The sequence below is a fragment of the Aythya ferina genome, assembly GCF_964211825.1.
Source record: "Aythya ferina genome assembly, chromosome: 1".
In the NCBI taxonomy this organism is placed as follows: domain Eukaryota; kingdom Metazoa; phylum Chordata; class Aves; order Anseriformes; family Anatidae; genus Aythya; species Aythya ferina.
The window spans coordinates 951755-979642 of NC_140296.1; the positions used below are offsets into that span (position 1 = coordinate 951755).

The following is a 27888-nucleotide window of genomic DNA, read 5'->3' on the forward strand; positions in this document are numbered from 1 at the left end:
TGGGCAGCTCAGAGCGACTGAAATTCTTCGTTTCAAACCTGCCCACTTATTTTGTTACTCTCTTTCCACCCATTTGGTTTTTGTAAGATGGAATCGAAACCAAATTCAACAAAAGAAAATATTTCCCCAACTCTTGTAGAAATCAACCCTAGGAGAAGTTCTGGTGGAAACCCTTCCCCGGAGAGCACCTCGCCCAGTCCAGCCTGACCCTATCCATCAGCCAAGCCCTGCAGGAGTCACCCGAGGGGGTCAGCACTCAGAAAGCCACCGGTGCCACCTCCCTGCAGATGTGCAGCAGCTTCTCCCACCCTCGTGGTGCCCCGGACACGAGGCTCAGCACGTCTCCACCACCAGGATGTGCCAGGCTCTGCCCTGCTGCGGTCTGCTCGCGCTGCGGCGCCTCCGTCCCAGTGCTAACACGGGTTGGGTAAGGACGTCAGCGGCTGTCATTACACCACAACCTCTCCATCAGCATGGCAATGAGACGGTTCTGGCTTCTTCCTTCTTAATCAGGCGGCTCCTGCTGAGGGCTGCGTCCCCCAGAAGCGCCCAGAAGGGCTGATGGCCCCTCTTCACGCCGCTCGTTACAGCGCCGGCTGCCGAGCTGATTCATTACCAATAAAACTCCGATTTGTGCATGCTATTGAATTAACACAGCATTTAGTGGTGAGCTGATTTTTCTATTTGATGTTTGGCCGGGCCCTGACCAGTTCCAGGTGCGGGAGTTTCGGGTGGAGGTGCCTGAGACCCAGGGACCAGGATTTATTGCTTCGGGAAGGCAATTACAGAAGGACGAGGAAAAGAAACCAGAACAGCCACTTTTACAGCGTCGGTTTACTTTTGATCTTCCTTCTCCATGTGTCATTTTCTCGTGTCCATTCTGTGCTGGAGGATGTGGGCAGGAGGAATTAATCTAATATCAGCTTACGGAGCAGCTCTGCTCGTGTTTCCTCGCGTCCCCATTTGCACAGCTCTCATCTCTGTGCTCCCCCAGCCCTTGGAGGAGGGAAGCTGGGTGCTTCTCAGGGCAGGGGATGCTCGGCTGCGAGTGGAGGAGTGTGTCTGAAAAGGCAGGCACCCCTGAACCAGTCCCCTGCCCAAGGAGATGATTTCAGCTCATCCTAACTGAAAACTGCCCCGTGGATAGCAGGCTAAAGCCCACAAACAGCTTCTGGTGCTGGAATCCCAAATATTTCGGTGCTAAGAACCCAGCCTCGAGGTCATTTCCACCATTTCCACCGCCTGTCCTGGACACTGCTACAAACGGTGCACGCAGGGACACGCAAAATGGATTTTTAAATTTTCATCCTTTTAACGATTTACGGTCTTATTAGGAACAAAGGCAAAAAAAACGTGTTCACCACACAGGGTGTCAACACCCTGCGCAACCTCAAAGAGGGAACGCGAGGCTCGGTTAAATTAATTCTGACATTTATGATTCCAGATACCATTAGTGCCACAGACAGGGACACGGGCTGGGAACGCTTCCTTTTAACTCTTCCTCAGCTCACGTGCACAGATCTCACACTGGATTGCCACGAAGTGTGCTGCAACCCAGGAGACCCAGCGCGTCCCAGCACCAAGCGTGTCCCAGCACCGAGCTCTCCAAATGGCAAACAACAAAGCGAGCAGGCGTTACCTTTTTGACATCCTTATGTATGTACTTGGCTGTCTGTTTGGCCAGCTCTGTCTTTCCTGTGTCAAACAGAAAGAAAAGCCTGGTGTTAGAAGGCAGAAGAAGTTAGAAGTGCTGCTTGTCCAGCCCCCTGCAAGCCGTGCTGACTGCAGGGCTGCCTCCTGCAGTGACCAATACACATTTTTTTTCTGCAAATGCATTCAGGGGAAGAGGGTTTCCCTGCCAAATCCCCGAGGTAGGGCACAGCACCGCCTTAGGAGCATGATACCACAGCCCCAGGAGGGTCAGGGTGCACACCAGAGGAGTGGTGGCAGGGCAGTGACACAGCACGGCCGCTGCTTAAGGAGTGAGCTGAGGGCAGGGCAGACGTGCTCTGTGCTCTGTGCTCCTTGCTCCGTGCTCTGTGCTCCTTGCTCCTCGCTCTGTGCTCTGCTGGAGCTCCTCCCTGCACCAGGAGCAGCGCTGCGAGCCGAGCCGGCGGCGTGGGCAGCATCCTGAGCACCCAGAGGAGGAATGGTGGTGCCGAGCTCAGCGCTGGCTGCTTGGTTTTTAGGAGGTGATCCCTAAATGATGGGCAAAGAGCTGATTTTTTTTCTGCAAAAAGATGTGGTTAGAGCAGGTTCTCGCTACCTTTACCCTATTCCAAGTTTCATGTGCAATGGGTTTTGCTCCCTAGATAAAGCATTTCAGGGTAACGTGACCTTCTTTATTTACTTGATCAACGCAAGGCAACTGGCATCAAAATCCAGGATTGCAAATGATCAGTGACGGAGTAAATCAGTTCAGCAGCTCCCGAAAGGCGAGACCCTGTCCTCCCAATCTGCCCATCCAGGTAAAGCTTGGTCCAAGGGGCAGCTCTGCTGCCTGTTTCAATACCCAGGCTCTGCCAGAGCCAGCAGAAGCGTCCTCCCTGAAGCTCCCCTGCTGCCACCCACTGGCATGTAACCGCTGGGTTTAGCAGGTGGAGCGTTTGGGGCTGGTTGCAGCTCCTGGAATTAGCAGCAAAGGAAAGGAGCAGCATTTAGCAGGCGGGGGAGATGCTCTGAGTTGACGTTAGCACCTCTTGGTGTGCCTGCAGCCAGCACCCCGCCTGCACGGCGTGCGCTTTGTGTTTTCTGCGCGCTGAAAAATAAACACTCGGGCACGTCAGGGCAGAGAGCAGACACATAAATGCCCTAAGCAACTATCTAAGTAAAAAGATCGTATCTTAAAAACCAAACTAGCTAAAAAAATAATAAAAAAAAAAGGTACAATCCTGCATAGCCAGAGGGGCTGCAGCTGCAGGCAGAGCTGTGCTGGTGTTACAGCCGCGGTGCTGTGGGCACGCAGCACCCCCAGCAGCAGCATTACACATCGGCCCCACCCTGGGAACAGCTGCACTCTGCATGCTGCTGGAGATAAATCTTAGATCCCCGGGATCACTTAATTAGATCACCGCAAATGGGCTGCGAGAATGGAAATGCATCACGGCTTGGAAGCCTGTCCCAACAGGTACCGCTGCTGCCAGAATTCCTCCGAGTTCGGCTCAGTTTGGTGACTTTGTTTGTTGCTGTGTCCTCGAGCCTGATGTGTGAGCATATAGGGGTATGTGTGTGTGTGTACATGCACATATGTATTGTAAATATATATATATATGGGTCTTTAAAGTGCTTAAGTGCTGGGGGAACCTGCTGAAATGCGACGGCACATCAGGTGTCTGGGTTTGTACGCATTTGGTCTTTTCAGCTTGCCATTCCACCAAGACCCAGACGAAATACCCACCTGATACAATCCGATTTCCAAATCAGCTCCTTTGCTTTCTCATTTCTCACATCAGCTGCTTTGCCTTCTCATTTCAATGCCCATTGTTATGGCAGCAAAAGCAGCAAAAAACCCTCGCGGAAATACGTGCGAGTTGAGGAGCTGACAATTTATATCGCTGAGCCTTCAGACCTGCCATAAGCAGCGCAATGAAGTCTCAAAAACATTTCTTACTGCTTTTATACTGCTTTATAGCAACTCGTTTAGAGTTAATACTCGGCCTGCTAGTGCTGTGAGGTGCTTAACCCCTCCAGCACCGGCATCGTGAGCCAGCCGGGCGCGGAAGCGCCGGCGTCGTTTCAAATGTCACGGTTTGGTTGCTTTAAATCTGCTTTTTCTTTTTTTTTTTTTCCCGAGTAAAATTCATTTTGCCCATTTCATGAACTGATCAGCTGTCACGTCGCATTTCATTGTGCTTGTGGAAAAATATTGCCAGTGTCAATACGACCGCGTCACTGCGCAGCAATCCCTGCCCGCGTGAGCGGGACGAGCAGGGAGCTGGTTTGCAAGCAGCACGTTGCTGATATTTCCCCACCCATGGAGGCATTAAATTTGCACTTCTGTTAGGAAAACTGCTCCTTCTTGAGCCTTTAAGGCAGACAGTCCCTTGGGAGGACTCCTGCAAAGCTAGCAGAGCGTCCTCATGTGTTGTTTCCATGTGTGTGCACGTGTCCATGCGTGTCCACGTGTGTCCATGTGTGTCCACGTGTGTCCATGTGTGTCCTCGTGTGTCCTCGTGTGCTCCAGCCCAGCCCAGCCTCTCCTCCTTGCTCCCATCCCGTTCCCTGCAGCGGGTCACCCAGGCGTTACCTATTCCAGACGATCCCAAGAACAGGAAGACCAGCGGGTGCTCCTCGTCGTACCAGCCATTTTCCTTCCTCCGAATGGCTGCATTTAAACACAACAAAAACAGAAGGGGGGGGGGGAGAGAAGGCATATAAATCAATGCCACAAAAGCAAGTATAATTATCACTAAGTATACACTATGTTTTACTGCTCTCTACCCACTCCAAGTCCTCGCTGCCATTAGTGCTATCTAATTTGATTAGCCAGCAAAGGCCCCAGAGACACCTAATCAGGTTAGCATGGATTTGGAAGGCTGCCCAGAGCAGATTTCGGATAAAGTTTTCCAGGATGTGCACTCAGCGTTGCCAGGGAGACGGCGAGGAGGGGGGACGGGGAGGGACGGGGAGGGCTTGCAGGGGAGGGTGCAGGCGGCGCGCTGGGTTTCCAGCTCACAAGTGCGACCTTTCTGCGAAAAGGCAGCTTTGGGGAAGTTTTTTTTTGCATTATTCCTCGCATGCAAATAAAAAGAGAGGTGCTGAATCGAAGGTCGCAGGAGCTCTGAGTGGAGGCACCTCCTGCCCGTCCCACTGGCAGCCTCAGAGCTGGGGACACGGCCACCAAACCGGTAAAATCACTGCACCAGACCTGAGAGAGACCAGGAACAGGATTCAAAGCCCAGAGGGACAAGCAGGCACTGCTGCTGGGCTGCATCTGGCCCGAAACGCCCCCCCGAGCTCAGCCCGAGCCCCTTGCTGGCCGGGAGGTGAGCAGCCCCTAGCACCTGAACACCAGTAGCAGCCCAGGGCTGGACTGGAGATTATAACTGGTTGTTGTTTGGTGCTGGGAGGTGCTCGGAGCAGCTTCAGGTCTGTGCCCAAACCTCCCCGAAGATGGGGGATGAACCTCCTGGATGAACCAAGCGCGGATTTCACCCAAGGCAAGCCTCACTGGGCCCCGTCTCCCATCCCATCCTGCACAGCCCCCAGTAAAAACGGGGGTGGCAGGGGCTGCCCAGGGACACAGCTGTCCCCACGAGACCCAAAGACACTCTTGTGGGGTTGGCAGCCCGGTTACCCCCTTGCCCAGCGCGGTGACTCTGCCCCAGGACCCAACCCACATCCCACACCACATGGGAAAGGAGAAAAGCATCGGGGCTTGCCCTGCCCATGAGCAACCTGCAGTCAGGAGGGACCCACAAAAAGGGCTACAGCCCCAGCTGGGACACGATTTGGTGGCTGGCTCTGGTGACACAAGGCAGCCCTGAGCCCGTGCAGGGGCCCTGCAGGATGCTGCTCAGGGGGAGAGGCAGAATCCCACCGAGCCCCCCCTGGTTTATCGGCGTTATTTACACACGGCCTCTGCTGCAGCCCTTCCGAAGAGTTATTCTTGCCGTATTGATTGCCTCGAGCTTTGTAAAGCCTCGTGATGTTTTGCGAGAAGCTGCAGCAGCCAGAATTGTGTGGTGTCACACAGGAGGAGGCCACGCTGAGCTCTAATCCCGTGTTTCCAGCACCGAGCTGGGAGAGAGCCCAACGCTATGGCACAGCTTGATGGAAGCGGGGCACGACGTGGGCAGGACACCAGAGGTACAGCCTGAGTTATTCCTAAGGCAGCAGAGAAAATCCAGCAGCAGGAGCAAAAGGTCTGAGGGATGGTGAGCAGAGGGAGGCTGCTCAGAGCTGCAGCTCCCCGGCTCCCCGTCGCTGTACGGGGGCACTGCTTGGTGACCCCCAGAGCAAACACGAGCCAGAACGGCTCCCTTTTCTTTGTGGTTTTCACTGAAAAATTCAGCCCAGGATGAGAATGTGCCCTGGGCCCTCAGCTTTGGACTGAGAGTGTCCTGGTCCTGCAGCCCCAGGACTCCAGCTGCCCGTGCGTCCCCAGAGCGGGGACGTTGTGGAGTTTTGTCCCTCTGGAGCTGGCAGGAGCGCACCCAGATAAACGGGGAGTGCTGAAACTCCAGCTGAGAAAGACAGAAAGGGAGCCCATGAAAAAAACTCTGCTTGATTGGGTAAGGGAAAAGAAGTGCAGAGTGCTCCGTGCTGTGTCCACGTCCCAGGAGTGTGGGCAGGAGAGCCGGGGAGGCTGCAAGCCGACAGAGCTGGCGAGGATCGGGAGAGGAAGCACAAAGCCTCGAGCGAGGCTGAAAACACCAAGGAAAAATCAATCTCCTGAGGTTAACAACGAGAGGTTTGAGGATTGACCTGACCACAGTCATTAAGCATCTCCACAAGAAAGCACCCGGGTCTCTCATCTAGCAGACAAAATTAGCGCGCTCCAGGGGCTGGAGCGAGATGAATCCCAAGTAGGCAGAGCGCAGAGCGGGTTTTAATAAGGAAGGTGATTACCCGGCAGAGCAGGAGCGTGCCTGGATCCCTAACGACCTGCGGGGCACGGAGAGGACCCAGCGGGCACCGTGGCTCAGCCTGAAGCTTCGAGCTCACCCCAGCTCTGTGCAGGGGGCCGGGGTGAGTGGCTGTGAGCACCCCCTGGTTCCTAAGCCCCAGGGGCACCCAGTAGGACGCGCACGGACAGTGCTGGCTGTGGAAATTCATCCCCAATGCCACGTGGACTTGCCCGTGTATGCCCGGACACGATCTGGATGCATTATCCAAGGCTTCAGCCGTGCTAATAAGTCCTGACTCCTGTCAAGGCTTAATTAGCTCGGGCGCAGAGCCAGGCTGCAGGGCTGGACTCCATCCGGACGCGGCTCACCTCCAGCCTGCCCCGGGTGTCTCGGTGCTCGGGGTGAGCCCGCGGGCTGTGTGGGGTGCAGGAGTGCACGGCGGGGACGTCCCCTGCACCGGGAATGTCAGGGAAGGGGCAAAAGCAGAGAGGATGCCCTAAGGAGAGGGGCAACAGCCACCTGGTGGGGCAGATGAGGTCTGGGCACATCCATCCCAGCTCCAGCGTGTCCCAGCCCTGCCCCTCCCGGCCGGGCGCACGTGCTCCCTCCCTGTCCTTTATCACAGCAAACGGGAGGTCAAATACCAGGGGTAAGGCTTTTTTTTTTTTTTTAATTGATGGGGAATAACACGACGGCCGCCAATTTCTGCAGCTATTTCAGCTGAGATAATAAAGGCAATAAACTTTTGCTTCGGGGCACGGACTGACCACTTGCGGGGTCAGCACGTTCAGCGGTCCGAAGGCGGCGAGGTTAAGTGCTGTCTGTTCTCAGTCTCCTCTGCAGCAGGACACGGCGCTTTATGGCCGAACGCCCGGCTCACCCACGGCAGCCCCAGTGATATAAACCACGCCATAAAACCCTACCATAAAGCGAGAGCTCGTGGTTCAGTTCGGGGGCTCGGCTGGAAGGTGCTGATCGCCGTTGTCTGCAGGGGGTTGGTTAGATCGAGGGAGCGAGGAGGTGTAAAACCCCTTCTGTAAGCAGCCGGGAAGTTATGGCATATTCGAGCACACAGGCAGGGAAAAACTGCAAGATTTTGGTTAATTACAGAGGGGAAAACTGCGGCCCCAAGCCTCACAGCCACGGTTGTGGGCAGCTCTCCATCTCTGCGCCCTAAGGTTGGCTGCTGCGCAGTTCAGCTTCAGCAAGAGGGAAGAAAGCTGCTATTTTAGGCCAAAGCTGCTATTTTAGGCCAAAGCTGCTATTTTAGGACAAAGCAGGACATCGGTGCCGGTTTGAAGGGATGAAGACCTCAGGCAGAGCGAAGGCAGCCCAGGGGAACGCTCCTTTCCCCGGGGCTGCGGTGTGCCTGCTGCCGAGCTGCCCCCTTCCTCGGGCGGCTGCGGGGACGGCAGAAATAAATAAATAAGACGAAAGAGGCAGGTTGTGCCGCTTTGCCCAAATCTCATTAGGAACTTCAGCCCCCGTGTCCAGGCGAGGAGGCTGAGGATGACGCCCGGGCCTCCTTCTCTGGAGCCATTTGCAGCGTGGCCGCAGTGCTTCCACTTTATTTCGGACATCTGTAACGGCGTAACCGTAGCGCTGTGTCTCCGAGAGGCCCTTCAGCTCGCTATTGAACTGATAAATTCACTGTATTACTTTACACAAATCAATACCCTAGCAGTTATCAGGGGTTGATGTGACCGAAATTGGTTTCAGCCAATTTGTGAGTGTAATAAATGTCCATTTATCAAATCAATTCATTCGCTGGTGCTTCGCGCACCGCCCGGGCTCAGGGTGGTGCCACGGGGGCGATGCCTCCGGGTCCGTACCCACCGCGGGACCCCGCGTCCCCTGGCTGTGCCCCCATGGGGAGGAGGAAGAGGAGGAGGAAGAGGAGGAGGAAGAGGAGGCACAGGGCTGCTCACCTCGGTGTAACAGGTGCCTGCGCACGCCGAAATGCGGGACGTGTACAGGAGGATACTTCGTCCAAATTAAAACTGGTTCCCTCGGATCAGGGCAGGGTGCTGTTCCCACACATCCATCTTCCTCCAGCTCTTGCACTGCTGCTGGTTTCAGCGTTACAACTGCTCCCCGGCTTCAACACCTGGCATTTATACGTTAAAAGTGGATTTTCCGCACTACGCTTTTATTTATAAACTGGAAAATAAACCACTCTGCTCCTTCCTCTCTCCTTTTCGACTTCAGGAAGAGTCCTGGTGCACATGGCTTCAACCCGAAAGGACGGGAAAATCAGTGCTGGAAGGGTGTTCTGCAACCCATCCTCTACCTGCCCACGGCCTGGCAAGTGCTCTCTCTAAACCAGAGGCATTCTTCCTCCATCATATTTAGGATACGCAGTTTCACCCCGCTGCCTCTGCATATCCGAGGGAACCAGCAAAGAGCTGAGCGGATTCGGAGTACAATAATTGCTGAGAGTGCCCTGGAAACACAACCGTAAGCCCTTCAGCTGCTCATCTGTGTGGAGCAGTTGTAACATCCAGGCTCCCGTCAGCTCCCAGGATTGTGGGCACGACCTGCCCGTGGATTTTTCCTGATTTCAGGAAAAAAGTGTTAAGGACAGGGCAGTGCCCAGGGGGTGCAGGCAGCACGAGCATCCTGCTGCAGCCTCCGTGCGCTGCTGCCACCCCGACCCACGGAGCAAACCCCGAGCTCCTGTCCCCTTTGTATTCGGGGCTGAGCCTCTCTGGAGCCTGTTTGGATTATGCAGCGAGTGCTGGATTAAATCAGATTATTCAATTATGGCAGTGGTTATAAATTAAACATCTCAGCTGGCCTTGGTAAATCTGGGGACGCGGCGTGCAGCAAGGCCAACAAACCGTGGCGGCGAGCGCCAACGGGAGGCACGTGGAGTCCACGAAGTGGCAGCCAAAAAAACAGCTGGGAGGAAAAAAATGACACGGAGAGATAGGAAGCGCTTGAAAGAAAAAGTGATGTCTCTAAATTCACCCTTCCTGAAGGAAACCAGCCAAAACGGGGCAGAAGGGAAGGGGGGAGGAGGGGACGGAGACTCTCCTGCTACCTTTTGGTCTGATATCCTGAGGCTGCGGGGGTATCAAGCACATTCCCTATAATTCAATAAGAGAAACCTCCATAAAGGCAGCCACTTTAATGCGCAGAAACACCACCTGTGTCAGAAGCAGGCACTGCCCATTAATCAAAGCCTCCCAATTAGCCCGTCCCGCTGCCCCCAGGCGCAGCCGCTCTCCCAACACAGAGGGTGGCTGTTGTGTTTGCAGCAGCACTCGCTCTTTTGCTCTTTCGAGGGCTCTGAGATCAGCCCGGGCTCGGCTTTGTTAACGAGGCTGGAGTGGTCGCTGAGCTCCCGACGCGGCGCTGCCCTGACCTCAGCCCTCTTACCTCACCCGCCGGTGCTCGGGCACTGAGCTGGGATGCTCGAGGAGTTATTCACGGCGCTCAGGGCCCTGATGTCCCCACGGTGCTGCAGTGCCCAGGGTGACACGAGGTGCCCCGGAGAGCTGCGAGGCTGCACCCACGGGTGACCGCAAGGAAAAAGCCCCCCGCAGCCCACACGGGGTTTGGGGAGAGACAAAACGGCGCTCGCTAGGCAAAGTGACAGCCAGGACACTTCCCCCTCTGCTCCACAGATGCCCAACACCCTTTGGTCTCGATGTATTTAATTGATTAGCATAACGAGGTTAGGCTCAGAGCGATGTCTGCGCTCATCTGAGACTCGAGGCTGCTGTTTGGGCCTGTTTGCCTCAAAGCTGCTCTGGTTTTTCCCCCCGGCTGGGCTGACGGCAAACACTGCCGGTCCCTCCAAACCTCACCGCGCGCTGTATGCTTGCAGCACAGCCACAAGAGGCCAGGCTCCTCGTCGACTCCCCCTGTTTATTTCATTTTTAGCAGGGAAAACTCGGAATTTGAAGCAGGGGAAAAACACCTCCAGAAAAAGGCACCGGCACCCTCGCTTGGGAACGTGGCCCAGGGGTGGCAGCCGGTGCAGAGAAGGGAACACCGGGAGATTAAATCACTCCTGGCCAGAGGTAAGGGATGTAAATCACTGAGGGTTTTAGCACCCCACAGCCAGCCTGCACAGCTCTGCAGGCAGAAAGCAACAGCAGCAGACAGGTAGAGGCAGAGGGCTTTGAAGCACAGGCTGCTGGTGTGCTCCGTGTGCCGATCCTGCTCCCAGCAGGGGATGGTGATGTGCCCCCAGGGACATCTGGAAGGGGTCTCAGACTGAGCAGGGCCACGCTGCTGAGAACAGTTTTGCTTTAGTGTTATCGTCAGTATTTACCGAGCAACACCCCCAGAAGGATGGAGGTGGGAAGAGCTCCAAATTGTTGGATGTGGGGGGAGCAGAGCGGGGCAATACCCCTCTGTTTGTCTTGCTGATGGTTTCTGCACTCTGCTGGCAGGACACGGGGCTAAAATGGCCTTTGAGGTGATGGCCAGGGAAGTGTGACCGAGCTACGTGCTTGTATTTTGCGTGGAGCCCGGTCCCACATCTGTAAGGAACACAGAAAGGTTCCCCGAGCAGGCTGTGTGCGAGGTGTTTATGCACATAGAGCTGTTCCGAACTGCTCATGAATTATTAATGAACAACATCCTTAAGACAAATGGTCCTGGGAAAAAAGATGTTCAAGTGTCGTCGTGCTCAGGCACCGTATTTCAGCCAGCAGCTGACTGAAGATGCTAACGGTGAGCGGCGCAACCCCTGGAGGCCAGCTGCAACCCTTGGGTTAGCGTGGGGAGAAATCATCCTGAAGGGAAGGGCTCGAACCCCGTGCCTCAGAAAGCATCCAGCAGCCCCTCTTGTGATGAGGAGCAAGCTCTTTCCCAGCCAGAAAATGCCTGCAGGACCTCCCCAGCCTCAGCAGGCTGCTGAGATCTGCTGGGGGGGCAGCTGGGATCACGGCTCCAGGAGTGGTCCTACCTGCTCCCACCGTGGCTATCGCGCTCTCCTGCCCGATGATGTGCTCCTTCAGCCGCTGCTCCAGCGGAAACCTCCGGCGCTCCTCGATCTCCCGGCGGCGCTGCTCCTCCTGGAACTGCGAGAGGGAAGGAGAGGTTGGCACCTGGCACTTTTCTGGGCAACACGAGCGACAAGTGGTACACACACGACTGCAGAGCGCTGTGTGGTCGTGTGTCCGACGGACAGACAGACAGACAGATCGCTGCTCCTCGTCTCCGGGATGCAGCCTGGGCTTGGCAGGAGGCAGCAGCAGCCTGAGAGGCAGCAAGAGGGAATTGTTGAGGCTGGCAGCAACGGGCGGTAGGACAGAGCGGGGTGAGCTTCGAGGGCAGCAGCTGGAAGCCTTGCAGCTGAGAAGCTGAGGAGGGAACCAGACTGCAGCGCTCCTGGGACAGCGATCCCGAGGGAACTGGGATCCTTCTCAAATTTCCTACCGAGCTGTTAACCCGTTAGGGACTTGTTTATTCTGAAAAGCAAAGCCTGAACTGTTCCTCCTGCGTTAGTTTCCTACCTGCCAGCACCTCCTGTTCAAACAACACCGAGGAGCACTGCAGTGCCCCGTTCTGCACCCCAGGGATGTCAGACACCGGGAGCACTGCAAGGAGCTCTCAGCTCGGGGTGTTTGCCTCCTTCCACCTCCAGCTCAGCAGGAAGCACAAGCACATCTCAGATTCACAGGGACAGGACCCTGGCAGACGCCCGGAGCGGGGGCAGGTCTTACAGCGCAGTGCATTTCTAGAAGAAAGAGGGCAAATCCCAAAGCCCTTTTGCATCTTTAGAACGTGCTGCAAAGCTTCCTGCTGAGCTCCTTTCTCCATCAGGGCCAGAGGTGGCCTCTGCTCCATGGCCTCTCCTTGGGGAAATCTCTGCTCTGGGTAGAGCTGTCCCACGGAGCCGTGCTGAGTGATGGGCACAGCACCCAGACCCACGGGATCTGCAGAGCGAGGAACTTTTTGTATGAACATGGTCACATCAGTTAAACCACCTCACCTCCCTTCTTTCTTTCTTTTTTTTAAGTGCAGAGGAGCTGATCCCCGCTGCCAGGATGCTGAACGATTCGCGTGGGCTTACGGAGAGCTGGGACGACAGGCAGGAGGGGACGCCCCTCTGCTGCCACGCTGCCTCCCTCCTTGCAAAACCAACATCATAAATGTCCCTGGGTGGGAAAAAAGCCCCTTCATGGGCACAGGCTGCACAGTCACAGTGCTTTTCCCAAGCTTTCCCACTAGTTTTCTGCTCAGGATGTGTTCTGGAGGAACCTGCTGCTGCCCTGTGCCACCACGGCTCCGGTGTCCCCGTGCCAGCAGCAGCCTCGTGTGCCAGCGGCTGTGACAGAGAGAGGAAATCCTGCTGGGTGATCAGGTTGGGACTGTAAGGACTGTACATTCCCTGAGTGTGACACTCAGAGCAGAGGGATGGGGTGGGAGGACGGTGCTGAGTTCTGGTGGCTGAAAAGCAAAAGTGACCGACGTGCTCCGGAGCTGAGCTTTAGCTACGGCACCAAGGGGAAGGAAAATTTTGAGGAAATCATCTTTGAGGAAAGCTTGAGAAGTCACCAAACATAAATTCCAGCCCCTGACACTCGGCTGGGTGTGCTGGGGAGCGACAACTGAATGGGCAAAGGAAGAACCCAAACCACTGAGATCAGTCTGCAAGCCTTCGTCCTGGGGCTGCTCTCATGCCAGGTGCACACAGAAGAGAGTTTCAAGGGCTTCTCCCTTCCTTTCAGCCCTGTAATACACACGACAGCTTATTCAGACTTCACCTGCAGCGTTCAGCAACGTGAGCCAGCTCAGGAGCCCTCGCTACCCTCGATACCTCGATACCAGCAAGCGTGGTCTAGCACAGGGAAGGCGCGCGCGGAGTTCTTTTAGAAGGATAAAGGAACTCAAAAATAAATTAAAAATACATATGAAAACTCCTTGTTATTCTGTCACCAGGATATGTAAATAAAATCTATGGGATGTGCCCATCCAGTAATAGTTCTGCCAATTCATTCTCCAGCAGTGATTAAAATGAGCAATAAATTCTCAAAGACTCTCGGTGGAGCGCAGAGACTGGGGTGGATGCAGCCCTCGGAGCACCGCATCCCCCCCAGCTGAATATTCATCACGAGCTGCCTTGACTGTCTTTTGTTTTATATACAAGTCCAATCATCTTCATCGGGAGCATCTTTACAGATATATTTCCTTTCTCCCCTTCATCTATTAGTTAAGCATAAAAACCAAAGCAGCTTTTCAAGCTGTTTGGGGCGGGTTTTCTTGCTGGGGCTGGACCCCAGAGACTCTTTAGCCAGCAGATAATTCCTCCTCCCTCCTCCTGCAACGATCCCGAGTACTTTATTCTCAACTTCCCTTCCTAAAAACTTGCTTGGGGAGCTGTCCCAGCGAGCACAGCTCACCACAAGCCGTCAGCTCTGCAGCCACCTTCCCTGCCCTGATCCAGCACAGAAAACCCAGGGGAAGGAGCGCCGAGCTCCACGCTACAGACACAAGTTTTCTGGCTGGGGAACGTGGCTTTGAATTAAGACTCAGGCAAGGGTTTTCCTAGGCAAGCACAGGCTGTCCAGTAGATGTGACTGCCTGGCAGATTACTTCTTGATGGTATCTGCTAAACGCAGCAATCGCCACAGTTTAAATTCCCTTCATCTACCACGCATGGGCGAGTTTTTAACCTCAGGTTTCCAACAGGCGAGTTAAAAATTCCACGCCTGTAGAGCAAAATCTGATTTTTTTTTTTTTTCCAGGAATTTCAGAAAATAAAGTAAAAGAACATCCCAATTTTACTGGATTTTTGCCGAGGGCTTACAGGACAGAATTACTCGTCCCTGTGTACCTCACTCCCAAGGCAGAAATGTCAACATGAAGAGAAGGGCACACGGCTATGGCTACAGCTCGTAAGGACTTCAAAAGTTCTTTTCTTTCTCCTTTCTGCATCATGTCATCAATTTACACAGACTTCTTCCAAAGCAGCATGACCCCGTGGAGGTGTGCTGAGGCAGTCCCTCACTGCAGGCACCCCACCTCCTTGAAAATTGTTCTTATAGTGGAAAAAGAACAAGAAAGTCACCTGCATCTCGGGCTCACCTTCGTCTCTGATGCTCTCAGGAGGTTCATGACCTCCCCTTCGCGGGCGTAGTCCAGGGGCGTGTGTCCCATTTCGTTCTTCTGCAGGGGGTTGGCACCTGGTGGCAGGAGGAAATTAAAAAGATGAGGGGAGCAGAGTTCAGCCTGGGTGCAGAACGAGCACAAAGTGCACCCTGAGCCCCCCGTGCTGCTCCGAGTCCCCTCCTAACCTCTGCTCCAGGGGGTACCGGGATCAGAAGGGGACAACGTACACCCAGTGGTTACGTGTGGCTGTGCAGGGAACTAGAAAAGGGACTGTCACCCCCAACAGGGAAGAGATGCTGTTGGGGACGAGAGCACACGGTCACCAGAGGAAAATACAGCCTGACAAAAGCGCCTGCCACCGGTCCCTGGGGAGCCAAATGGGTCCATGGCAGCTTCAATTGGCCACGCCATCCCTCTGCTCTGTTGTTCCAGGCTGGAGCTGGAGGTGGCTGTGGGCTGAGCAGCTGCCAGTGTGAGCTTTTGGGGAAAAATCCTTCTCTTATTTGGAAATAATTAAAAAAAAAAGCCAACAAACCCCAAAGACTGAACTGCTGCGGGGAGTCAGGTGGGCATCCTCATGGAAACAAGCCTGCCCAGAGCTCCCTGTGCTCTCCCCAGACATGCAGGACTGCAGGGGAACACAAACAGCCAAACTGGTCCCAGTTGGTGTGCTGGGAAGCAGTGGTAAGCAGGTAGAGGCAGGGCAAGATCTCCAAGATCAGGGGAGAGAGCTACTGGGGAACAGTCAGAGATGCAAACACAGTCCCACAGGGTTCAGCTCTGCCTCTCAGCATCTCAATAAACTTCTCTTAATGCAGAGAGACTTGGCACAATGCTCACGCACTCTGCGCCCCCCCAGCTTGCTGTGCCAACCGGTCAGAGGTCACGAGGATGAACCTTCAAAGTGGGCTGAAGCCAAGCAGGGTGCTTGAACCAGAGGGGTGACGGGGACCAGCAGCAGGGCAGGGAGCCCTGCCAGTGCCTGTGCCCAGCAGGGAGGGATGGGAGAGGGATGGGAGCTGCCAAAAAGCCGCCCGGGTGCTGCTGCGGGGTCCCCGCTCTGCAGGCAGCGTGGCAAACACCTCCCACCCTGCTGCCACCTCGGGGTGATGCGGCCACCTCGGCACGCTCTGCTCCTAAAACCCGGGGCCGCGCCGAGCACCCCGAGCGCTCCATAAAAGCGAGCAGCAATCATAATATATGAAGGAGGAGAGAGGGTTGAGAGAGGGGAGATCAGCCACTTGCAAGCGCTGGCATCGGGGATCTATATTTGCTTACAGAATGAAAAATGTGCTCCATAAACATTCGACACCGAGTAATTTCTATTGCGAGCCTTGTCAGGGCGAATAAAGGATATGATGGAGACAGGTGGGATTGCACGGGGCCGGGGCCCACCACTCCGTATCCCTGGCAGAGGCGAGGCAGAGCTCGCCCCCTCCCCAGCCCTCCCGGTGCCCTCCGGGCCGGGGCTCTCCAAGCGGTGACACCCTGGAGGCGAGGCCGGCTTTCCTCTCAAATGAAGGCTGAGGTTTGCTCGGCTCTCCCCTTCTCCTGGATCTATCAATAATGGCTCTCCAATATTGGCCTAATCCCCCTGTTAATGGCTTTGACGACTTGACTAATTGCTGCAATAATTGATAGAACCCGAACCGGCGCGACTGGTCGATTGCCACCTCCAGTACCGGCAGCAATAAAATATTACGCCGCCATAAATAACCGTGTCACTTTGCCTGCTAATACAACCCCGAAACGGCCACCGCTTCCTCGCCGCCCCGGCCTGACCTCCCTCCTCGCCGCCCCCTCCCCGCTGCCCTCGCCCACCCCTGCGGCCGCCCACGGCCGGGGCTCCTCGGCCCCGCCGCGTGCGCCCAGCGGGCTCCGGCCTCGCCGGGCTTAATAGGAGGCAATCCGTCACCTCCCACCAGCTGTCTGGGGCTGGAGATGGACACCTGGGCGACACCTCGGGCTGTGCGAGGCGGCCTCCTCCTCCCCCGGCCCTCCTGCACCTCCCTCCTCACATTAGCAGACCCCGGCTTATCATATTTGATAAATAGCTCGCCGGCTCCCGCCCGGCACCCGCGCGGCGGCGCCTAGCTGGAGCAGCTGCGGAAGGTCACTCATTGGGGAAATATGTTGCTGTCAGCGGTATCGAACAAAGTTTAGTGGAGTGACAGGCCTCAATTTTTCAAATTTTATTAACTCCGTCCTCTTAACAATTTGTCTTGAATTCCTTCGGATTCCGGATAACTGTCAATAGAGCGCGGGACGCGCCGGGCGCGGGGACCCGTCCTCGCCGCGGCGGCACCGGGGGGAGCGGGGGGACCAGCAGCATCGGGTGGGATCCTCTGGGGAGAGGCAGTCTGGGACCCCACCGTGGTGTTGTTCTTGCTCCCTGTCCTCTGTCCTAGCTCCTTTTCCTCTCTCCCTGCTTCCTATCCTCTCTTCTTGCTCCCCATCCTCCATCCTTGCTCCTTGTCCTCCATCCTTGCTCCTTGTCCTCCATCCTTGCTCCCGGTCCTCTCTCCCTTGCTCCTTGTCCTCCATCCTTGCTCCCCATCCTCCATCCTTGCTCCTTGTCCTCTCTCCCTTGCTCCTTGTCATCCATCCTTGCTCCTTTTCCTCTCTCCTTGCTCCCTATCCTCCATCCTTGCTCCTTGTCCTCTCTCCTTGCTCCTTGTCCTCCATCCTTGCTCCTTTTCCTCTCTCCCTGCTTCCTATCCTCCATCCTTGCTTCCCATCCTCTCTCCTTGCTCCCTGCCCTCTCTCCTTGCTCCCTGTCCTCCATCCTCGTTCCCTGTCCTCTCTCCTTGCTCTGTGTCCTCCCTCCTTGCTCCCTATCCCAGCTGGCCCATAATTAAGGTTCCCAGCCAGGGCCTGATCCTGCAGCCATCTCTCTGTGTCACTTCTCCAGTCCCTCCGGAGCACACAGCCCATCCTCAGCACGGTGTGAGAGCCACAGGAGGGATGGAAAATCCTCAGGGATCGCCTCTTACCTCTGCCCGGGCTCAGCAAACACCCCCTCTGCACGCCGGGAGCACCCCGCTCCCACGTGGCACCCCCTGCAGGACCCTGTCCACGTCTAATGGGGGAAAAACCAGGATGACTAATTGGTGAAGGAAACAAAATCCCAGGAAAAAAAGACTGGAAATCCTCAATCCGAGAGTGGGCATGCTGCTGAGGGTGGGCACACGGACATCACCTCGAACCAGAGGGGCTCTGGGCGGCAGGCAGGCCCGGGGAGGGACTGCACAACCCCGGTGTGCTAAATGCAATTTGCCACTGCAGTTCCACCTCTCCACGGCCCCGTTTGAGCACCGAAATAGCCCGGGATTCACCAAGAGGAGGCAGCCCGCATCACCTGCTGGGGACTGCAGAATGTCATCAGGCGTCAGCTTTGACAAGGGATGACATTGTTATTGCTCCACGCGGCTAGTTAAGGTAATATAAAAGGACTTCTGTCCTCCCGAGCCTGCGCTGATTGGATTAGCATGATCACCCCCTTTTCCAGAAACGTAAACCTGTTTTTAAATCAATACGACACGCGTTTCACAAGCACCTTTTAACATACACTGTTAATAGGGAAGCTGCCACCACAGCCTGGGCTCCTGCCACCCTTTTTCTGGCCGATCCCTCGGTGGATGGAAGGGACGTGCTACCGGGCACCGCTCCACTCGCTGGCAGCCACCTTCAGCCCCTGCTACCAGCTCAAAATAATCTCCCCAGCTGCTTGAATTTCACCGTGAACGCACACTGCCCCAGGAACAGCCTCAAATCTCACCAAGGGAAGGCCAAGAACAAAATCTCCAAAGGTACTGGGTACGAGCGGACCTTCAGGCTTCGGTGCACACCCCTGCACATCTAGGCTTCTGCCTTCACCGGGTTGAAAAAGTTGTGCAAAGAAGTATTGGGGAGGAAAAAGGGAAGTAGAAAAGAGTGAAAGATGAGTGGGAATTCTCAGGGAAGGACAGAAATCCCAGCAGCCTGCCCCCAGGTGTGAAATCCTCTTTCTCCAGGGACAGCAGTCGGACCCCGAAGCAATACGGCCAGGCCGGGGAGGGTGGGAGGAGAATCAACATGAGCCAGAAATGAAGAGGTGCAGGACAGAAGTGATGCTAAAGACATCAATAAAAACCACGAATGGCTGCCGAGCTAGAAAGCAGAGAGCAAAAATCCTCGCAGCGATACAGGAGGGCGGCAAACTGCAGAATTTTGGATACAGACGGGATGGGCAGGGGCAGAACCCACACTGCAAGGCTGGGTGAAGAGCAGGGCTGGTCAGGCAGGCTGCATTTCGCTGGCTGAAGGGGTTAGAAACATAGCTGAGGACTGCGGATCCACCACGCTGAGCAGCTGGAATCGCTCATCAGCGACTCGTTAAAACGTGAGCATTTATTTTGTGATGATACCACAGGCACTGACTGCGAGGTACCAAACCTTTAGCAGATCCCCAAGGTGCTGTTGTGCCTCGTGGCGATACCACCCGGTTCTGTTCAGCAGGATTTTCTGAATTCACTTCCACAGCTCCTCGAGTCCTCTCTCCTTCCATCACCGGACAAAGCATCGCTTTAATGAGAAGCCACGTTACAGAACTTGCTTGGAGGCTGGCAGATCAGCCCAAAAACACTACAGCAGAGAGGGACACATGCAGATGAAGGTTTCTGTGTGCTGTGAAACGCCATCCTCACTCCCGAATAGCTCTTGCTGGCTTCCCAAGCTCAGGATATTGCAGGATTTCTGTTTCTGTGATGCAGGATCAGTGCCACCAAACTGAGTGCTGGATAATGTGTGCCCCAGGAGGGCAGCAGGCACAGCCGGGAGCTCCTGGGATCAGCATCTGCTGCCCCTCGTTCCTCCTGCTGCTGGTCCAGCCTCGTGCTTGAAGCCTCTCCATTATTTGTTTGTCCAGCATCACGCATTAGTTCATGCCCTGCCTGTCCTGCCTAAAATCTCTCTCGCCCTCTGACTGTTGCCCTGGGGCTGGCCTGGCTCATTTTGCTTTCGTTCAGCTCTCCCCTGCTTCTCTGGCTGGGACTCACACCTCCTCAGAGCCTCCACTCCCCACGGGTGGGTAATTCCTCTCCCAGCATGCAGAACTCTGCATCTGCCTGCATTAAAGAAAAAAAACGCCTTGTGCCTTAACCAACCATGCTGGCAGCCCGTCCTCTTGAGGATTTGTGCTCACGAATTTACCCGGTTGCTCCCAGGACTGTGCGGTTTTTAATAAATTTTAACGCATCCACGAACAAAGAAGGGGCCGGTGCCTCAGCTGAGAGGCTGAGAAGGGGATGTAGGATGGAAAGGTTCGGATTTGGTTAAGAACTAGAGGTGTTTCTGGAGCAGGGAGAGCCCTACGTGGTGAGGAGATCCCTCTGCACCAGAAAAAAAGCTGAAGTTCCTGAGGAGGAGCAGGTAAGAACCAGCAAGGAGGAGAGATCCTCGCTGAGGTGCAGCTGGATCAGTGCTCCTAAACGTCGGGAACCAGACCAAGAAGAGAAGTGCCTCTGCTTCCACACAGATAACAGCAGCAAAGTCCAAATCTAGGCTGTGCATGCTTTAGAGGAGCCTGGAAATAGCAGGCAGGAACATGACGTCAGGACAGCTGAGTGCTAGTGAATTGTACTGCAGTGAAGGACCAAGTCCCGTGGGTGGAGCACTGCTGTTACGTATTAAAGAAAGGCTGGAGACAAATAAATATGTACAGAAAGGAGCTGGTTGTACTTGCCAGTGACACGGAGTTTGTGCAGAATGAAACGTCCTGGCTGAGCAGGGGAAGCACAGTAGCAGGATTACTCTTCTGAGAGACTGGAGGACAGGGAATGCTAAGAAAAAAACACAGAGACTGCAAGGCAGAAAGCACGATAGGAATAAATGGATAAACGGGTACGAACCAGGGACCAGGAGCTGCTTCCCAAAGCCAAAGAGCTCATGAGACAGGAAATCTGAGCTCAGCCTTGGATGGAGCAAAAGGCTTGCTTTTCCCAAACCCCAGCTCCCACGCAGCACGCTGCAGCAGGACACTGCCTCCTGCTTAACTTCCTAATAAGCAAACTCCTGCAAGGAATCCATCGCCCGGGAGTTGTGCTCCAAAAACATCATGCTATTTGTTAAAAAGTCTTTAAATGGGAAAATTTATGATCTTAAAAAGGAACCGCCCTTCAGCGAAATGAGGAAACCAGAGCAGAGCCTTTGCTCTAGGAAGCTAAATGCAAAGGTACACTAACGCAGGACAAAAAGGATTTAAAAGAAGCCCTTGCTTCAGGAATAAAACAAACAAAAAAAACTCTTTTTAACTGTATCAGGAACTGGACGGCAGCCAGAGATCGTGAGGTTCAATAGCTGATCAAGATGTAACCCGAGGGCTCAAAGGTTTTATGAAGAAATGTCCAAAGGCTGCTTTGCAGAAGTGTTACCCCCGTGTGTCCCCATACCCAGCCCCAGATCCTGCTGCCACCTCTGCTGGTGGCTGTGGGACCTGAGCGGTGCCTGAGAGCCTCGGAGCTCCTCACCCAAGCAGCAGGCCTCTCCTAGAAGGCTCCCCAGAGAGAAATAACGACTTAACCTCTGAAAACAAAGCACATGAGAGAAGGAGAGCCAGTGGTCGGTGTCCTCGGGGAAAGGAGGCCGGCTGGGGGCACCTGCGAATTGCCAGGAAAGACGGTTAACACTGACATGATGACCACCAAACCCGATCTGATCAGAGCCTCCTGACACACAGCGATGAGCTGGGAGTGAAACCCAACTCGTCTCATAGATGTAAAGCAGTGCCCAGAGGGAAAAATCAGTCGGCATTGCGCACACGCGGTGACAGGCACGGAGCCACCTCCCAGCAGGAAAGCAGGCATCAGAACCTGGCGTTGCCATGACCAGGTCTGTGAAACATTAACTTTCTGCTGCATCGAGGCGAGAATTGCTTCGGGAAGGAGAAAAAACAGACTGGGAAATGTCCTGGTGCTGCTAGCAACCTAGTTGGTTTCTCTTACGCACCGTTCCTATCCGTGGCTCCCTGTGTGCTCCCACCCTCGCTGCGTCCTCAGGCACAAGCAAGCAGCGCCCTGCCTCGAGGAGGTGGGTATGGGGTGAGGACAGCGAGGGGATGGGACACCAGAACAGCTGGGAGTGCCCCACGTCTCCCAAACCTCAGCCCACGTCGCATCCTGGAGGTGACTTGGTGTCCTTGGCGGGTGAGACGAGGCTACACACGAGGCGGCACCGCACGCCACGGCAGCTCCCAGGGTACAGAACGCAGAATGCTGCTTGAAATTCACATCAAACCCTCCGCAATGACTCCATCTCCTTCAGGCTGCTCGGTGCTGTGACAAAGGCTAGTGCCTGCGTGGACGCCTGCCCAGAGATTTTCACTCCGGTATGAAATGCCAGAATTCAGCAGGATGGCCGCAGCACAGCACGGTGGATGTTGGAGGGGAGCTGGAGGACGTCTGGGCCAAGCCCTGCTGAAGCAAGGGCAACCAGAGCGGCTTAAATCTGCTTTTAGGGACCCCAGTGGAACTCAGCAGAGCTGTGCCCAGCGCACAGGCACAACCTGGCCAGGACCGACCCCCCAGAAGTAACGGCACAGGACTGGATTTCTCTTTGAATGCATAAAACAGATGCATGGCACATGGGGAGGTTGCAACAGAAAGAGAAAAAAAATAAATTAATGTGTCTTCAACATAAACGTGTTGTTTTGGATTTCCTTTCTTCCTGGTATCTTACTAGACGGTGCTTGTGCTTAGCATTTAAGCACGGCAGGGTACCCAATCCCCCCTCCACACACTCCCAGGCTGAAGTAAAGCACACCCAGCCCGCAGCAAAATTTGTGGAAGCACAGAAAGCAAACCCAGGTGTCTCCTTCCCAGTGCCACGGCCCATCTGTGCGCACGGGGATGTCCCCTCCTGCAGCTCCGTGGGCCAGGGCAGCTGGCAGAGGATGTGCGCAGTGCTTTGGGTACCTCCAGACGCAGACCTCAGGATAAGGACGAAGGCAGGGAGCCAAGTTTGCAAGTTTTGCACTCTGAGCACAAAATCTGACAAAGCTGAGGTAAAAAGGCATGGAGAATGGTAGCTGAATCTGATCTCAAAACCATTTTCAACTTTCCTGGGGATTTAAATCCAGAGTGCTCTCAAACAGCCCTCTCCAGCAATGCCCAGGAAGGAGCAGGGTATGGAAGGGCTGAGACACTTGGACTCTGAAGTTTGGGCTCAGAAAAACCTCTATCCTTGGTGATCCCTCTTAAAACCAGTTGCCTACCTGCTCCTTTCCACCCTCCCTTATTCTGACCTATGTTGTTTTCTGCCTACTTGGTGCCTGGGTGTGAGAACAATCCTCCCTACCCTTTTTTTTTGGTGAGGTAACAGGATGGGAAGGGAAACCAAAGGATCCTCACCTCTCCATACGTCTACACGTGTGCAGAGCCATTAAGTTCACCACAAACATTATGTCACTGCGGAGTTTTGTGCCCAGAAACACTCAGGGAGGGATCTGTTTGCTCCCCTGCCCTGTGGGGAAACTATTCTTAAGCACTCCGACACGGACATAAATGTGCCTGCACTCCTACCCTTATTGCTCTCGCCACGGTGGGATGTTAGAAGCTTCAGGGCCGTGCTATGATTGGTTTTTAAATCCCAGTCTCACAGGATTTTAATTACTGGTCTGGCGCGGCTGGGAGTGGAACTTGCTGCCGTCGGATGGAGGGGGTCGATACGCCGGCCCAGAACATATTGAGCCACGGTGCTCGCAGACTCTATTGCACTATTTAATCATCTTTTGCAAAATTTACAGTGCAACAGAAGGAATCAATACGGAATTTATCACATTCCCTTGTAAATATGAGCACGGAGAAGGAGGGAGGGAGGCTTTCAGGCACTCTTGCGCAGCAGCTGGCCTGGGCTGGCTGCGTTGGGGCAGCGCCTTCATTGTGCGAGCCAAACCTGCAACCAGGACGGATCCTCGGGGGGCCTCCGGGCAAGGGGCTCTCCAAAACACCCATCCCGATGCCCCGCTGCCACCTCTGGCTAGGGGAGGGCTTGGTGTCCTCTGGGGAACCCGCAGGAGCTCGGAGGACTCGGCAGCTCCTGCTGGTGCCGTGGGCTGGGGCTCTGCGGGGTGCCCGTGGTTCTGTGCCGGGCAGGGATGCTCCCTGCACGAGGATTTTCTGAGGCTGCTGTGGGCTCCCCAACAGCAGGGGCAGAGTTAGGATGCAAACCGGCCTGCTTTTGCTCACCGGGACTGAATTATGGCCTTGTTCTTCCCGAGACAAACAGGTTAACTCTGGGAGATCTGAGGCAGAACCGGAGCAGCCCGTGCTGTTCCTCTCCCCACCCCGAGCTGCAGCAACGCCGGCGTTCAGGAGGAGCACACAACCTCCCAGAGCAGACACGGGGTGCATTTCTAAACCAACAGCAGGCTCCTGAGCTGCTCTCCCCTGCTCCACCCCTGCCACTGGAGCTTCCACAGCCCCGGCTGATCCCAGGTGGCAGAGGCAGAGCCGGCAGTGATCGAGTTAAAGGGTGAGACAGGAAAAGCTGCCAAGGTAGCTCTGAAAAATGTGATTTCCAAGGGAAGCAGCTCGTGTTGGAAGTGTTCAAGCACACCAACTACTGCTGCAGGCTCTTCCGAGCCCTGGCGCAGCGCTCTGCACCCTGAGCAATCTCTGTGGCTGAACAGAACCAAGCAAAAAACAATTTGTCAGTGGGTTTAAATTCAGCTGTACCTGAACCTTGGCTGGAAGTTTTTGGGGCTCCATCTGTTAGAAAAGTGTCAGCGTAACGGATCTCTGCCAGCTTGGCTTCCTCAGCTCCTTGTTTAGTCACCCTGGTTTTCTCTTGCTGATGCTGGTGACCCCACTGAGCGCAGAGAACTGGATGATCCCACTCAGGGTTTGGGTTTCCCCTCTTCCTTGCTGCCCTGTCCTGGCCGTGGGGATGTGGGGATGCAGCTGCCTGGTGATGTCCTTCACCCTCTCGCTGCAGGAACAGAGCCTCTCCCTCGAGGAAAAGCTGCAAACACCCTTGGGTCTAAGGCATATCATGCAGAGTTCCACCACAGGAAAGCCAGCTGGAACTACAACCTGAATTCTCCTGGTAATACCACAAACAATTTCACTTTCTGATGCCAGAAGAGCACCCCTTGCCATGCCAGCTCAGTAACTCATTCACCTATTGTTCATCCTGCTTACAACACTTGCAATTAGTGTATCTCACAGGTGAGCGTGGAGCATTACCAACAAATGTCCTCTGCTAAATTTACTGCCAAATGGAGTTCTGAAGCCTGGGTCATTGCAGCTGCAGCTAAAATGTTTTCATAAACGTGCATTCTTTCTTTCTGCTCCCCCCTGTCCCCTCTCCTTTAATTACAGATGTGTGCAGAGCTGACTGGATCCCTCGCAGAGCTGACCAGATCACTCACCCTTGACAAGGCAGCATGGATCGACTCGAGCAGGAGTCTGGACTAGGTGATCCTGGAGATCTCTTCCAACCTCGATGGTTCTGGGATTCAGTGACCTGGCCTCAGCCTCCCTGCACTGCTGAGAGGTCTCTGAGTGTCGGTTCCCTGAGATACTCAAAGCCCAACCCAACGCAGAGCTGGGCAACCTGCTCCAGTGATGCTGCTTCGAGCAGCGGGCTGGATTTAGCTGACCTCCAGGGATGCCTCGGTGCTTTTATGGCTCTGTGATCCTACAGCACCCCAGTACCCTGATGGGAAACAGGACTCTCCTCCTAGCACCCTCCTTGTCCCTCCTTCCACACCACGATGCCTGTTCACACCAGGGCTGACACCCTGGCCATCAGCTGCACGATATCTCAACAGCAAACGAGAGCTTGATGCATGGGCTGGGCCAGGCACCCTTTAAAACAAAACCAAGGAGATTGGGCTTGATTTAACCAGGGAGGGACCAGTCAAGAGTTGTACAGGGACAAATGGTTCCTGGTGAACTTCTCCAGGCTCCTGCAAGCCTCCTTCTGCTCCGTTCCCCTGGCTAGGCTCAGCCCCTCACAGCCTCGCTGTTCCCGTGCCGGGTTTCAGACTGCGAGAATCCTTTAAACCTGAATCCTTCCTCCCACGTTAGCCTAATAAAGTGGTACCAGGTACTCGCTCCGAAAAGCTGCTGCTGAATTTGTGCTGGAGGGCAAGGGGCTGGTAGCAGCCTGAGCCACCAGGGAGGCTTGGTTTGACTACTGGTGAGAGCCCGGGGCTACGAGGGTGGGAAGAGAGCCACTGGGCTTACGGGCACGGGGTGGGGGCCACAGGAACCGAGATCCCCCCCAGACCTCTGCGCTCTCAGGTGAATCTGAACAGCGCCTGCCTGGGCATCTCGGGCTACCTGCATTTTGGCAACAGGTTCCGGAGCAGAATCGGACTCAGAAGGCTGACAGAGGAAGGCTGGGCTCTGTGGCAGGAGGCAGAAGCTTTTAGCAGGGGCCGTTTCGTGCAGCAGATTTAAACGGAGACATTCTCAAAGCTCCCTCTCCAAACCAAGACGCCTCCATCCCCACGGAGCTGCAGACCCTGCCTCTCCTTCCTCGGCGGCGCACACAAAGCCCCCAAAATCGATCGTGCCTGGAGCAGCGACTGGTGCAGGCGGTCGAAGCGAGCTCCCACCCACTCCTCCACAGAAACGCTGATCTTTATGGTGTCAGCTCAGGTCAGGAGCCTGTGAAATGTCACCAGCAACTGCCCCGAAGGACAACACAGCAGCGACTTCGTCTCGCGGTCTGCTGGGCACACACATGCTGACCACAAGGGGATAAGGTCCTGGAGGGGTCAAGTGAGTCGCTGAATAGGCCACAAAAGGCCAGGGAGGTGGGGCGAGGGGGAGGCACACGGGGGGGGGCTTCCCTTAAAAAAACGGTGCCGCACAACGGGGTGGTTGTTTGAGCACAGAGGGGCCTGGGCAGTTAATGGCTTTGGCCCCGAGGGCAGGGCACCAAGCGAAGGAAGTGTTGGGGAGAGTAAATGGCCACTCAGTAAAAAGGCAGGTGTAGGGAAGTGTAAAGGAGGGAGCGAGGGGAGCCTGTTCCATGTCAGCAAACAGGAAACGTCCTCCCCTCAGATGTCAATGGCAGGGCGCTGGGGGGAATTATCTTCACAAAGGGCCGGCGGCAGGCGGGCTGTGCAAGGTGCTCCATCTCCACTCCGAGAGACCTTCGGCCTCGCAGCCCCGCATTCAGCGCGGATTACACGAGCCAAAAGGCCGGCCCGGCGCTTTGTCACTGCCCAAAAGTGGGGAGGAGGGGAGCACCCCGAGCCAGAGCAACGAAATCCCGGCGTCACGCCACGCGCCCGTCGTGAAATCGCCCTTCTGCCTGCGGGACGCGCTGAAAGGAGGGGGAAAAGGGGCGGCTGCAGCACCGCCAGCCCCCAGGAATTCACCTGGTGAGAGGGGACACGGCTGGGATTAAATCATCACAAGTGGTCGGCGTAACTGTGAGGGTAAATGGAAGTTGTGCACGGACAGGCAAAGGCAGGTTAATGTGAAGAACGTGATAAATTTAGCCTCGGATCCCACAAGGACTTCAGTGTGGTCTGGCACATCGTGCACCGAGCGGAGAATCGTGTCTGTGGACTGCTCTTCCCCGTGTCCGAGCACTGGGGCACGCCTGTGTCTCTGCAAGATGCTGGTTTGCACTTGGAAATGCGTTCTTAGCATAAAGTCTGTGTCTCTGTCTTGAGTCTGTGTCCAGGAGGATCTCCACGGGGCTGGGCTGGGTACAGAATGCCGCTGAGGATCTCAAACCTTCGTGCTACGGCTGGCTAAATTCAGCATTTCGCTCTGATTTTATACTCGGTCCCTTCAGTTGAACTCAAACAACCCCAATCCTGCAGATTGTTGCGTGCTTTTTTTTTTTCTTCTGAGATCCAAGCGAGTTCTTCCGAGCTGAGACACTGCCGGGAACAAAGACCCCTCTGTGAGCACCGAGCAGCAGAAGAGGCCGTTGATGGAGAGGACGGTGGCTCCGGCACAGAAGCCCACAAACAGAACCAGCTTTCACCCCAAAAGCACTGCCCTCTGCATCAAAAGAGGCCCGCACAGGGCAGCAGCACTCCGACAGCTGAGCAGGGGACAGAGGGACACGAGCTGGCCTTGCTGCTTGCTGTTATTTATCCACGATGGTCTACACTCCTCAGTGCTAACCTCACTTCTTTGCACCTGTGTTTCATGGAGACTTTGAGAAGCAGAAAGAACACCCAGGTATCTCGGGAAAAACTCTTCTTTCAGCCCTTCCCTGGGTGGTACGAGGTGGTGGCTGC

The 27888-nt window shown here is 55.2% G+C and overlaps 1 protein-coding gene across 4 annotated transcripts in view; it reads right to left on the bottom strand.

Moving 5' to 3' along the window:
* Window positions 1–27888, bottom strand: part of CLPB (ClpB family mitochondrial disaggregase) — a 65177-nt gene that overhangs the window by 10061 nt on the left and 27228 nt on the right. For all 4 annotated transcript variants that reach the window (XM_084494153.1, XM_084494151.1, XM_084494152.1 and 1 more), the window contains 4 exons: window positions 14616–14713; window positions 11491–11605; window positions 4247–4324; window positions 1640–1695 (listed from right to left, as the gene is read on the bottom strand). In XM_084494153.1, coding sequence (XP_084350279.1) covers window positions 1640–1695; window positions 4247–4324; window positions 11491–11605; window positions 14616–14713 — 347 coding nt within the window. The remainder of the gene's footprint in view (window positions 1–1639; window positions 1696–4246; window positions 4325–11490; window positions 11606–14615; window positions 14714–27888) is intronic.